This window comes from Andrographis paniculata, unplaced genomic scaffold, assembly GCF_009805555.1.
Source record: "Andrographis paniculata isolate CXL003 unplaced genomic scaffold, ASM980555v1 Contig62END, whole genome shotgun sequence".
Taxonomy (NCBI): Eukaryota; Viridiplantae; Streptophyta; class Magnoliopsida; order Lamiales; family Acanthaceae; genus Andrographis; species Andrographis paniculata.
In genome coordinates this window covers 6,525,902-6,539,969 of record NW_026137598.1, presented here as the reverse complement: position 1 = coordinate 6,539,969, position 14,068 = coordinate 6,525,902, and the positions used below count along the sequence as shown (strand labels likewise).

The 14,068-nt window shown below is 33.5% G+C and overlaps 2 protein-coding genes across 3 annotated transcripts; one reads left to right on the top strand and one right to left on the bottom strand.

The window, feature by feature from the left end:
• Positions 1–10,835: 10,835 nt before the first annotated feature.
• On the top strand, positions 10,836–13,337 carry LOC127260597 (transcription factor bHLH130-like). 2 transcript variants are annotated; one of them, XM_051288409.1, is made up of 6 exons: positions 10,836–11,682; positions 11,984–12,270; positions 12,370–12,546; positions 12,637–12,702; positions 12,787–12,904; positions 12,984–13,337. In XM_051288409.1, the coding sequence occupies exons 1-6, from the start codon at positions 11,211–11,213 to the stop codon at positions 13,010–13,012; spliced, it is 1,149 nt and encodes a 382-aa protein (XP_051144366.1). In that variant the 5' UTR covers positions 10,836–11,210; the 3' UTR covers positions 13,013–13,337. The 2 variants fall into 2 exon arrangements, with proteins under 2 accessions (XP_051144366.1, XP_051144367.1); XM_051288410.1 differs by having other exon boundaries at positions 10,838–11,682; positions 12,787–12,855.
• A 361-nt stretch (positions 13,338–13,698) lies between these two features.
• Positions 13,699–14,062, bottom strand: LOC127260459 (protein LIM1). Its single transcript, XM_051288190.1, has one exon. The coding sequence runs from the start codon at positions 14,044–14,046 to the stop codon at positions 13,699–13,701; it is 348 nt and encodes a 115-aa protein (XP_051144147.1). The 5' UTR covers positions 14,047–14,062.
• Between the last annotated feature and the right edge of the window lie 6 nt (positions 14,063–14,068).

Genomic DNA, 14,068 nt, shown 5'->3' with positions numbered 1-14,068 from the left:
TGTAACTTTACATCGTTATCGACAAAAATAAATAAATTATTAATATATATATATATATATATTATAGTATAATTAATTATTTACCAGATGCATGCATCTTGTGAGAAAAGCCATCCAACTAGGTCAAGAGACTAACCATTGGTTATGTACACTCTACTCATTTTATTTTATTTTATTTAAACAATGATTTTATTATTATTATTATTACAAAACATAAAAATTCATAATGAAAACCAAAAGAAAAAATGAAAAAAGTATTATTTCATTAAGCTTGAAAGTTGAAATTATGATTTCAACCTTTTTTTCATTTAAATTATTTTTTTCAATTTAGTTAAACTGTGATATGTTCGTATTTTTTTTTTCTATATTTCTATTAATTGTAAAAAAATATATTTAACATTTTTTATTGTTATAAATCGATCTATGTTAATTATATGTATATTTTTTATATATATAGTTTTATTTTCTATAAAACAAGTAGCATTTATATTTAATTATGATTTATTAAAGCATACTTTTAAAATTTAAAATATTTTATTTTTTAATTAAATATATTTATATCGAATAAAAAGTAAAAATACATTTAATTAAAATAAAAGTAAATATACATGTTTATATATAATGTAACAATTATTTTTTATTATTTATATTTAACTTTTGAATTGGTGAGTAACCATTATTGCAAGCAAAAGACATGTCCTGCCCTTCTGTCTTATCCCAAATTTGACTGCTGACTTTTCCAAATAAATAAATTAAATTAAAGGAAGCCCACTTGCCCCTTCTCGTATTCTCCTCACCTCAGCTCTTCAGAATCATCAAACAATTAGAGCCACAAATAAATTAAATACTCGTATATTTAGATTTTTTTTTATTATATATTAATCAAAACTAAACCAAAATAAAACAACCATTTTATATCTATATATATACTACTCCCTTCGTCCTATGTAATATGGGTGTATTACTGTAGACACAAAAGTTTAGGTAAAGTATAATTAGTAAATAATTAAGAAATATATTAGTAAAAATAATTATAAATTAAGATTAAGATAAGTAAAAAATTTAATTAAAATTAAAAAAATTATAAAATTTAAAATTTAAAATGCGATTAAAGTGCCTAATTATATTTCCAAAAATAGAAATTACAAGTTATGTGGGAGGGACGAAAATAGAAAATAGGGACAAATTATGTGGGACGGAGAGAGTATGAAACAAAATATGCTTATCCAGTCATCTTTTGCAATTAATATAATATTTGTAATAAAATTTAATTAATATAATATTTGTAATAAAATTTAATACTACTTTCATCCAATAAAATCGGTAACATTTGCTTATTACATGTCAATTTTTTAATATTAGTATTACATTAGTTTATAATGAAAATGACAAAATTGCTCTTATTAGATTGTGTGATATAGAAGTAATGACATTTGTGTAATATATTGAAACTTGTAATGGTATTAATTATGTTAAGTAAGTATACGTAAAATGACATCCTTCTTTTGGAGACAGACAAAAATGAAAAATGATATCCTTATGGGACGGAGAGAGTATTTTATTGGTTTACTTACAAAATATACATATTTTTATGGTAGTTTTTTTTTATAGTAATTATGATTTTATTTTATTTTTTTACAAATACTCTTAATTTACTATCATATTATTATTTTTATACCAAAAAATAAATGCAAAAATATTTTTATACTACTTTTAATTATCTATTATTAAAATATTACTATTTTTTAAATTTCACGATAAAAAATAAATATATATTTTTATAAGATTGTGAAGATAGTACGATTAAAAAATAATAATAATAATAATAATAATAATAATAATAATAAAACTATATATGATATATAAACATAAATAAATAACATTTTAAGATTAGTTGAAAAGTAGTTTTGGAGTGGGTATGGAATGGGTATTTATTGGCCGGTGGTAATCTACTGTCTTTTTCCCATTTATTTTATTATCTTTTAGCAAATTTTATTAAATTTTTTATAATATTTAAATTTAAAATTTTACATATTTTATCTTAACATATTTTATAAGTAACTTTATTGGATGGAATAATTATTTTAAATAAATACCCAATAAAAAAAAAATAGCGTTATATAATAGAAAAATTGACATAAATTTTTGTATATGAATATATATATATATTAATGGCCAAAGTCAATGCATTTTATGAAATAAACAAAGACCCATTTTAACAAATGACTTATGTTTCACTATAAACAAATGCTGAAAAAGAATTGAGAAAATTAAATTTTAAATAGATCAATTTCGGACCATTTTTATATCTTGCCAATTTTGATTATTATTGTTACTATTATTATTATTAAACAGTAATTATATATATATATATAACCACATTGACTTTTAATATGGAGTTCAAGAAAAGTCAAACATTTAATATGAGCTTGCATGCATACAGTCTCCAGTGTATGAAAAAATATCCACTTGCAATAAGACACGTGGTATGTTTCTATGCCGTTTCGTAATAATACGATGATGCGATGCTTGGATTCACTTTAAATTAGTTTTTGAATTTTAATTTAAATAAAATTTTAACACTGTAATGTTTTATTTAAAGAAACAGTTTAATTTCGTGTTAAAATTTGAAATAAAAAAGGTCATCTTCAATTCATCAATTTTATTTATCTAATTTTAACTCTAAATATTTATCTAATTTTAACTCTAAATATGCAGTTGTTATAATAAATTTACTTTAACCATAACTCTATTTTTCACTATTATTCTTCAAATATTCAAATTTTCTATTATTTTAAACAACTTTTTATTTTTACAATTTAAAATATTTTTTTTTAATTTAAAAAAATAAAAAGAAAAATAAGGAACCATGGCGTTGCTACAGTGCAACACCAAAAGTAATGTTGCACTGTAGCAACGAAAAAAATGACGCATGATTTGGTGTCGGTCCTGGTTAGAAATGGCCTAACAAAAGTCTTATATATATATATATATCGCCTTATTTTTTACAAAAAAAAATAAAAAACTTGTATTTGAATTTAAGTGAATATGATATATATATATGAATTATTTTTTCTAAAAATTATAATATTGTCTTATATATATTAATAAACAAAATTAATAAAATTTAACAAACATTCCATTATTATTAATTTCTAATAATCAGATATATATTAATTTTTTCTATCCTTTATTTTTTCATTAAATGAGATCACAAAATAATATTTTTATCCATCTAAATTTATACATATATTTTCTTTATATATTTGTCATAAAAAATATTATTATTTTTAGTTTTAGTAAAAATTATATTAATTTAATCCATAAAAATTGAAATATTTTTATTTTTATTTGTTGTATAGCAATATATATATTTATTTTAGATAAAATTTACTAAATTAAAATATATTTAATAAATATAATTCAATTTAATTTACTATATAACATATAATATTGTTTGAAATCCTTTATTTATATATATACTAGTACTCGTGTGAGCGTGGCTAAGCCGCGCAAGTTTTTGTTATGGTAGAATATTTTATTAAATAAGTAATTCCTACAAATTTATATATATACTGAATTGGTCGGAAGGAGAATCGTCCAGTAACTAGTCGGTTGGTTATGGATAGAAAGATGAGAGAAAAAAATATAATAAATTATATAAATATATATTTTAAATTTTTGTGCAACCAACCAATTTAAAAAATATATATTTTTTTTGGATAATTTTTTTTTTATTTTATTAAAAAATTATTTTCTACAAAATGATATGTATAATGAATTGGTCGGATGAGATGGAGGAGAACCGTCCCGTAGGTAGTCGGTTGGGATAGAAAGATGAGAGAAAAAATTATAATAAATTATGTAAATATATATTTGTTACGAACAAAAAATAATAATAATAATGATAATGGTAACAGGGTCTTAAAGGACGTCGGTCAAAAGAAGGTCGGTCGAAAGAAGGTTGGGCGAAAGAAGATAAGACGGACGATAAGGAGGTACGGCCAAATGAGGTCGGTCGAAAGAGGAAGTCGGACGAAGAAGGACGGCTGATACGAAGATCGGACCAAATAAGGTCGGCCGAAGAAGGCTAAGAGGGCCGATACGGAGGTTGGGACAAATGAGGTCGGGCAAAGACGGATGAGACAGCCGATACGGTGGTCGGACCAAATAAGGTCGGGCGAAGACGGATGAGACGGCCGATACGTAGGTCGGGCCAAATGAGGTCGGATGAGAAGAAAGGAGGAGAAACGTCCATTAAGTAGTCTGTTGGAATAGAAAGATGAGATAAAGAAATATAATAAATTATACTTGTTAGGTACAAATAATAATAATAATAAGGATAACGGTAGCAGGGTCAAAATAAAAAGGTCAGTCAGAAGAAGGGTGGTCGAATGAGCGAGCAGGTCGGATGGTCTGCAGTCAGTCAAGCAAGTCGGTTGGTGTGCGTTTGGGTTCGGCGTCGGATGGTCCGCGCTCGGATAGTCAGGTCGGGAAGTGATAACTCTTGATTTTGCCATATTTTATAGCTTATATTTATTTAATTATTTATTTATTTATGTCAAATTTTGATATCATTTATGTTAATTTATTCTAATAATTGTATTAATTTCATATTGTTTGTATAATATTAATTTATTAGTTTTTAAGTGCAATTTATAATTATTTTGGTGTATAAATTAAATTAATTGATGTGTTTCTTGAATTATATTTTTTTGGCATTATTTATGTGTTATTTAAGTATTTAATTTTAACTAAATTAATTTTATTTAATAAGTATTATTTATTTAAAGAAATATTTATAAGATGTTCATTATTTATATAGGTGAAATAATGCTTGAAAACTGATGCGGGAGCCCAAAACTGGCCTTAAAAAGTGAAAAAATGGCTTCAGAAGCGAAAAAACAGTCACCGGCGTGAAAGTCAACAAAAGTCAACGGTCAATGCCAGAAAGTCAACGCGCGAAAGCCAAAGTCAACCGAGCACGGAAGACAAGCGACGGCCGCGCGGAAGACAAGCGGCGGCTACATAGGAGTGCGCAAGCGCGGAAGACAAGCGATGGCCGCACGGAAGGCAAGCGACGGCCGCGCGGAAGGCGAGCGGCGGCTACATAGGAGTGCGCAAGCGCGGAAGGCAAGCGAGCGCGGAAGGCGAGCAGCGGCTGTATTTATGAGCGCGGAAGACAAGCGACGGCCGCACGGAAGGCAAGCGACGGCTGGCGCGGAAGGCAAGCGAGCGCGGAAAGCGAAGCGGCGGCTGTATTTATGAGCGCGGAAGACAAGCGACGGCCGCACGGAAGGCAAGCGACGGCTGGCGCGGAAGGCAAGCGAGCGCGGAAAGCGAAGCGGCGGCTAACACGGAATTCAAGCGACGGCTGACACGAAAATATGAGCGGAGCGGAAAGCCATACGTGGAAGTGAGCGAAGCGGCGGCTGCATTAATTCTCGCTGCATTTATTGCCGCTGGTCAGCAGTGCATTTACTGCGCCGCCACAATAATTCCTACACAGAATTCAACTGCATTTATGTCTCCTGCACCCTCAGCTCCTGCATTTACTACACTCTCCCAGCTCCCTTAATTAAAATCCTACACTACTTTTTAGCCAATTTTTGGCTATTTTTGTGTAATTTTTATTCTAAAACCTTCTAGAAAATAGGTAGTTATTAGTAGTTATATTAGTAGCTATTTTTATAGTTAGTTATTTATGGTTATTTTTAGAGATAGTTAGTAGTTATTTTTAGAATTAGTTATTTATTGGCGGTTGTAACCGTCAAGCTTCTAGAAGCTTTTCCCCTATAAATATCCCCTCTAATTGTACCATATATATATATATATATAGACCATAGATAGATATAGATACACCATAGATATATATATACATATACACCATATATACACAATAATATACATTCCATTTTTTCTTTTCTTCCGTATTTTTATCTAGTTTAATAATACGAGATTTTCGGTTTCGTGTCGCGAGCAAACTGATTTTCTCCCCCTTTTTCTTTTAATTTCAGCATATTATTTTAGCTAGTAAAATTCCTATCATATTTCTCCACCTCACCTTCACCTAAAAATTCCATGTTCGATTTGAATTGTTCGAGTTGGATTTCGACAAGGTTGCGGAAGGGCGAAAGAAGAATCGACTATTTCAGCCCTGTTATGCGCCAAAAGCGGTTTCCGGGTAGTTCAACGTAGCTAAGTACGCGGGAGCCTTGTCGACCTGCTTAGTTGCTGTTCTGAATTCGATTTTGATTAAAGAGTGGTAATAAAAGGGGTAGTACCACTAGCGGAACGGTTGGAAGAATAATTCATGGGGCATAGGCGGGGGTCTATTGGGTCACAGAGATTCCTAGTGATAGTAGGGTTTCTTGCTTATAATGTTCTTCGCCGGGTGTCGCTGAAGCCTCGTTGTAAATCCCCCAAGATCAAGTACCGACCGAGTCGAGAATCGGCTTAAGCGAGCAAATGCGATCACGTTCATATCTCTGTGCCGCCTCGCAATTATACATATATTTTTCGCTATCACGCCATCGTCATCCCGCTCATTTCATCCATGGAAATCTAGCCATTAAGGAACGCAAAAGTCAGACACAAACGCCTCGCTTCATCCTTTTCGAGATACGTATATTTTATCGTTTTTTTAGTTAGATTTAATTTCCGCAATTTATCTTTTCAGTTTCTTCGATTGCATTAACTCATTGCACTTTTTCTAATTAAATATAGGATATTCGCATATTCCCTGAGTTCGACCCGGACACTCACCGGTTAAAGAGATTTTTTATTTTTGACGAAGTTTTTGGAGTGACTACACGAACACACATGACACTATTTTCATTTTATACATATATCATTTTTTTTTTTGTATCTTAAAAGATATTTTAAAAACTCTCCAAAAATCTTCGATCAGGAAGCCCGCGGTCGGATAGGCAGGTCGGGAAGTCCGCGGTCGGATAGATAGGTCGGTTGGTCCGCAGACGGATAGCCAGGTCGGTTGGTCCGCAGGCGGATAGACAGGTCGGGAAGGTTCGCGGTCGGATAGGCAGGTCGGTTGCTGCGAAGATCAAGTGGGAGGAACAGTGGTCGCTTGGTGGGTGCGGCCAAAGAATCGTTTGGTCTAGAAAGAAGAGAGAAAGAAATATAATCAATTATATAAATATATTTTTTTTATATCTGTGCAACCAACCAATTTAAAATAAAAAAAAAATTATAATTTTTTTCTATTTTATTAAAAAATTAATTCATACAAACTTATATATATACTGAATTGGTCGGATAGAGAACCGTCCAGTAGCTAGTCTCTTGGATAGAAAGATGAGAGAAATAAATATAATAAACTATATAAATATATTTTTTTATATCTGTGCAATCGACCAATATAAAAAATATATTTTTTTTGGATATTTTTTTTTCTATTTTATTAAAAAAATATTTTCTACAAAATGATATATATACTGAATTGGTCGGATAACAAGGAGGAGAACCGTCCAGTCGGTTGGGATAGAAAGAGAACATAAAGAAATATAATATAAATTATATAAATATATATTTTTTATATATATGTGCAAACGACCAATTTTTTTTAAAAAAATTATTTTTGTTTGGATAATTTTTCAACTTATATTATTGTTGAGCACAAAAAATAATAATAATAATGGTAATAGTAGCAGGGTCTTAAAGGAGGTCGGACGAAGAAAGATGAGATGGGAGACACGGAGGTTGGCCAAGTAGAAGGCAGGCGAAAGAGACATGGTAGTGGACATGCAGGTCTGAAAGGCAGTTCTGGGCGGTGCAGGTCTGGTAAAAGGCAGTTATGGGGCGGTTCAGGTCTTGTGAAAGGCAGTTCTAGAGTTTCAGGTCGGGTGAAAGGGAGTTATTGGGCGGTTCAGGTTGGGTGAAAGAAATATAATAAATTATATAAATATATATTTTTTATATCTATCCAACCAACCAATTTTTTTTTTTTAAAAAAAAATTATAATTTTTTTCTATTTTATTAAAAAATTATTTTCTACAAATTAATATATATACTGAATTGGTCTGATGGAGAACCGTCCAGTAGCTAGTCTCTTGGATAGAAAGAGGAGATAAATAAATATAATAAATTATATAAATATATATTTTTTATTTTTGTGCAACCAACCAATTTAGAAAATATATATTTTTCTTTGGATATTTTTTTTCTATTTTATTAAAAAAATATTTTCTACAAAATGATATATATACTGAATTGGTCAGATGACAATGAGGAGAACCGTCCAGTCGGTTGGGATAGAAAGAGAACAGAAAGAAAATATAATATAAATTATATAAATATATATTTTTTATATCTGTGCAAGCAACCAATTTAAAAAAATATATATTTTTCTTTGGATAATTTTTCAAATAATATTATTGTTGAGCACAAATAATAATAATAATAATAATAATGGTAATAGTAGCAGGATCTTATAGGAGGTCGGGCAAAGAAAGATGAGATGGCAGACATGGAAGTCGGTCAAGTAGAAGGCGGGCAAAAGAGACATGGCAGTGGACATGCAGGGTCTTAAAGGACGTCGGTCAAAAGAAGGTCGGTCGAAAGAAGGTTGGGCGAAGGAAGATGAGACGGACGATAAAGAGGTACGGCTAAATGAGGTCAATCGAAAGAGAAAGTCGGACGAAGGACGGCTGATAAGAAAGTCGGACCAAATGAGGTCGGCCGAAGAAGGCTGAAAAGGCCGATATGGAGGTCGGGACAAATGAGGTCGGACAAAGACGGATGAGACGGACGATACGGTAGTCGGACCAAATGAGGTCGGGCGAAGACAGATGAGACGGCCGATACGTAGGTCGGATGAGAAGAAAGGAGGAGAAACATCCATTAAGTAGTCGGTTGGGATAAAAAGATGAGATAAAGAAATATAATAAATTATACTTTTTAGGTACAAAAAATAATAATAATAATAATAAGGATAATGGTAGCAGGGTCAAAAGAAAGAGGTCGGTCAGAAGAAGGGAGGTCGAATGAGCAGGTCGGATGGTCTGTAGTTAGTTAAGCAAGTCGGTTGGTGTGCGGTCGGGTTCGGCGTTGGATGGTCCGCGGTCGGATAGGCAGGTCGGGAAGTCCGCAGTCGGATAGGCAGGTTGGGAGGTCCGCGGTCGGATAGATAGGTCGGTTGGTCCGCAGGCGGATAGCCAGGTCAGTTGGTCCGCAGGCGGATAGACAGGTCGGGAAGGTTCACGGTCGAATAAGCAGGTCGGTTGCTGCGAATATCAAGTGGGAGGAACATAGTTTGGTCATTTGGTGGCCAAGGAATCGTTTGGTCTAGAAAGAGGAGAGAAAGAAATATAATCAATTATATAAATATATATTTTTTATATTCTCTATAAGAGCAGCCGTCTAGTCGGACCAAAATTTATTTTGTTTTGCGTGCCCACCAAATTCAAAAACCCCTGCATTAGTTTCAAATGCATTTTTTAATATATCATAGATTTAAAATATTATAACTAAATTATTGTATTAAAGTAAATTTTACTATCTACAAAATGATATCCATATCAATATATTTTCTACAACTAAATCACTACAAATTAACTAATAGAATTTGAAAAACACAAACCTCAACAATACCCAGTATCTTCAGTATAGGGGTAAATTGACAAATTTAGTCATTCTTGCCCATTTAGTAGGAGGGGTGAAATAGTCATTTTATATAGCCATTTTCACATCTTGGTATATGTAAGTATTAAATTATCTCTTTTACAAAAATTAGTTTATATTAATTAAATAAACATAAGGTATTTTTTTATTTAACTGTATTATAAAAAATATTATTATTTTTTATAAAATATATTGATATTATATACTCCCTTCGTCTCACCACAAATGACTCAATTTCTTTTTTGCTACGTCCTACAAAAGATGATCTATTTCTATTTTTGGCAAGTTTATCAATTTTAAACATACTTAACAAATATTCCTTACGTCCCAAACACTATGCAGCATTTCTTTTTTGGAATGTCCGAAACACCATGCAACATTTTCAAAATAGGAAATAATTAATTATATTTAATCTCTACCCTACGTTTTATCCCCTCACATTATCCAAATAAAAAAATAAAATATATATTTCTCTCTCCATCATATCACCTAATTTCTAAATTATCCTACTTAATACTACCCACCTAAAAACCCGTGTCAAAGCAAATGTTGCACCTTGTTTGGGACAGAGGGAGTATAAATCAGTTTAATTAAACTTCTGACATCTTACACGTAGGACCCACTCAAAACCCCTTTATTTCTATATATCTCCTCAATTAACAAATATTTTTATCTACCTTTAAAACTTCTCATTTTTTATCAAACTAATTTATCATAATGATAAATAAATAAATTTTTTTTTATTCATTTGTATTATATAAAATTTTATTGTATCCATATTGCATATATTTTATTGAGATATAATTGTAAAAATATTTAAAATACCAAAAATATTACATGTATAAAAAATAATAAAATATTATTTTTAATTTATTATTAATAACTTAAAGACTCCATCTTTCGCGGGAAGGAGTGAGTATATTTTTTATTGTCATCTAATTTTTAAAATATTTAATTATATTTAAAATAGTAAAATAATATTATAATTTAAATGAAAATTATCAATTTTTTTTAATTTTTTTTTAAATTATCAATTTACAGGGGTATAATTAACAGATATGGTGACGATGAGATGCCCGGCGGCCACGGCCGCCGCCGACATCATAAATGGTTTTGCACGTGTGTGAATTCGAAGAATACCGTGGGCAGTTTTGGCCATAAATAATTCATATGTACAGCGACGTTAATGGCAATCCAAACGAAGGCGTTGAGCGCAGACACTGTCGTCATCTCTGACTTGACTCTTCTCTCCTCTTGCGACGAAACGCCCCGCCCCCACCGCTCTGCAGCTATAGATAGATCTTTTCTTTATTTGGCTCATCCAAAACTGCCTTTGATTCTGCTGGAAATGGTTAAAACCGCCCCCTGTTTTCTGGATTTCATCCCCTCCCCTTCCCTTCCCTTTACAGCTAAACCTTTTCCCTAATTTAAATAAACCCTAGCTCCATACCCAATCCCTCTGCTCTAGTCCGATCGCGTACTTTTTGCCTTTTTTCCGCAATTGGATTCCACGTAGTTGGACGGATAGCTTTTGTTGGCTGCGATTCTGCGACAATACTGATTGAAATTCATGTCCACCTCGGAAATTATGTCCAGTTTCAAGCATGTCTCGGCCGAGGGAGATTTCTTCATTTGGAAGGAGTTTGCGAGCTCTGATTTCGGAGTGAATCAGCAGAGTTCTGGATTGGCGAGGTACCGATCTGCTCCAAGCTCGTTCCTCGGTGCGCTGTTGGAATCTACCGGTGATAATAGCAGCAGCGGCGATGAATCGGAGGCGTTCTTCTCCGCCTTGTTGGATGCGCCGCCGCGTGATCTGAATCAGAAGAGCGGTTACAGTCAGCTGCAAACTCAGTATCTGATGAAGCAGGAAGTTGAAAAGGAGTCACCGGAGGTGCAGACCGGGTATGAGAATGGAAGCGTCGGCGGAGGTGCGGTGGTTGGATCTTATTCCGTCGGAATGGAGATCAGCAGCGTTCATTTGAATCGTAATTCCTCCAATACTCTTGTCAGGCAAAGCAGCTCCCCCGCCGGATTTTTCAATGGTAAATTTGCTACACACAATACGATCTGTTTTTTTTGGAACCTTCTCTTGGTTTGTTGAGTGATTCTTCTGGTGGAAGGACTCCATTGTTTGTCTTTGAGCTCTCCTTTAAGATCTGAATAACACATAAATGTGAAGAACTTCGACTGCCATTTCGTTGGAGCATTTGTGTTGTCTGCTAAAGCTTCTCTGTTATTTTTCTTTGCTAACATTGACATTGATCATCGACAAAGTGTCAAATTCTTGTGAGCTGTGGATTGTTACATCTACTTTGGTTCCTTATGTCTGATCAATTGTTGCAGGGAACTACAGCGTCAACAATCATGCTGACAAGAGCTCATCGCATGGCACTTTGGGCAATCACATGGCCTTCTCATCAGGTCCATCTTCTAGCTTGAGGTTCATGCCGAGCATACCCGAAAACGGAAGTGAAAGAATTGGTGCATGTGGCCCTGAAACCAGTCAGATGAGAAATGATAATAGTGCATTCCGACAGGGCTCATGGAACGAATCTCAGTTCAAAAGCTTGAAAAGAAACCGGGATAGCGAAGACAATATGTTTTCCAACTTCAATGGATTGGAAAATCTGGTATGGATCGACACTCTACCGTTCATCGATTGCTGTAGTATATTACTGCTGCCTAATGATGTTAATTATATCCGTGTGCTGCTGTCTGTGTTTGATCAGAACGATGAAACAAGCAAAAAATCTTCTGGTTTAGTTCACCACTTGAGCCTTCCCAAAAATACCAGCAAAGTGGCAGTGGTGGAAAAAATTCTCCATTTTCAGCAAGAGACAACGGTGCCGTGTCAAATGCGAGCAAAACGAGGTTGCGCCACTCATCCAAGAAGCATTGCTGAAAGGGTAATACATAATTTGTGTTCTTATACATTTTGAACCGTTGAAATGCGCTCTTCTATATACAAATATGTGATATCACATGCGGATGTGCAGATGAGACGGACTCGGATTAGTGAGAAAATGAAGAAGCTGCAAGATCTTTTCCCAAACATGGATAAGGTAAGATACCCGTTAATCCACTTGCACCTCGCGTGTTATAATTATTATTGTCCTTAAAGTCATGACCTGATTTTGTTATTGCAGCAAACAAACACGGCTGATATGTTGGACTTGGCAGTCGATTACATTAAAGACCTTCAAAAACAAGTTCAGGTAATAATACAGACAACCTTCTTTAATCAAAAGATAGTTACAAGTTCAGGTAATAATACAGACAACCTTCTTTAATCAAAAGATAGTTACGATTGGCATCAATAAGAATTTTCTTCTTCCTACCATAGGTGCTCACGGATGCAAAGTCGAAGTGTAGTTGCTCAAGTAAACGTCAATGACGAATGTGTCCTTTCCCACGATGCTTCTGGTACAACGACTAAACCGTGGTAGATAAGCTTAGATTGTTTGTATCTTGATTCACCTAGTAAGGCCTCGATGCTTGTTTGAGCCTGAAATTCCTTCATGCGATAATTTATCAAAAATTATTGCATAAACCATGACAGAGGCTTATCTCAATTATGTATAGGTTTACACGTTTCACCTTGCAGTCCATAGTATGCGTCTTCGAATTGATTTAGTTTTGTAATTTCATCGATAACTTGTGTATAGAAGGTGCTTAAATGCATTCCTCTTTTGTCGAATTGATCACTGCGATTGGAATTCGGAATTCTTGATATTTTGAAGAAAGGATTTAGATAGTCTGAGACATGACAATAGTCTAAGAAGTACAGCTATAGCCGATAACTACTAATCTTTTTGGCGACGACTATGACTTGGAAAAACATTTGACGTACTAACTGGAAAACTATCGATCTATACTATTTATTCGTTCACATCAAAGTAAGTAGTTTCCGGTGCTGCTACAGCCATGGTACTCTTCCAATCACTTATTAATGCATTCATCTTTGCATCAGATTGTCTTCTCACTTTGCCATTTCACCTGCACAAGAACATACACACACACATACGAACGCATGCATGAGTTATTCGATGGCTGTAGTTCTAATTGTAAAATAGCAGATAGTTAGAATAGAACCTACATGGTTCGAAATTGGCCGCGCACTTCTCAGGGAGTTGCATTGCCATAGCTCGATCGACACCAGAAATCGGAGGTCCATTGACAAGCACGCAGAGGCAAGGCTGGCCTAGAGCTTTCACCGAAGCACAGCAAGCTTCGCTTGGGGGAATCGGACTGAACGGAGCGACGGCAGCCCTGCAAGGGATGAGCTGAACGAGGGCCGCGAAAAAGGTGCTCCCGCAGAGATGACCCGCGCTTTCGTGCACGAGAGCAGCCATGACCAGCACCTGAATCAACAACAAAGGTAAGGCCTTGGTTTCTTGAACTTTCATATTTGAACTTTTACTGCTTTAA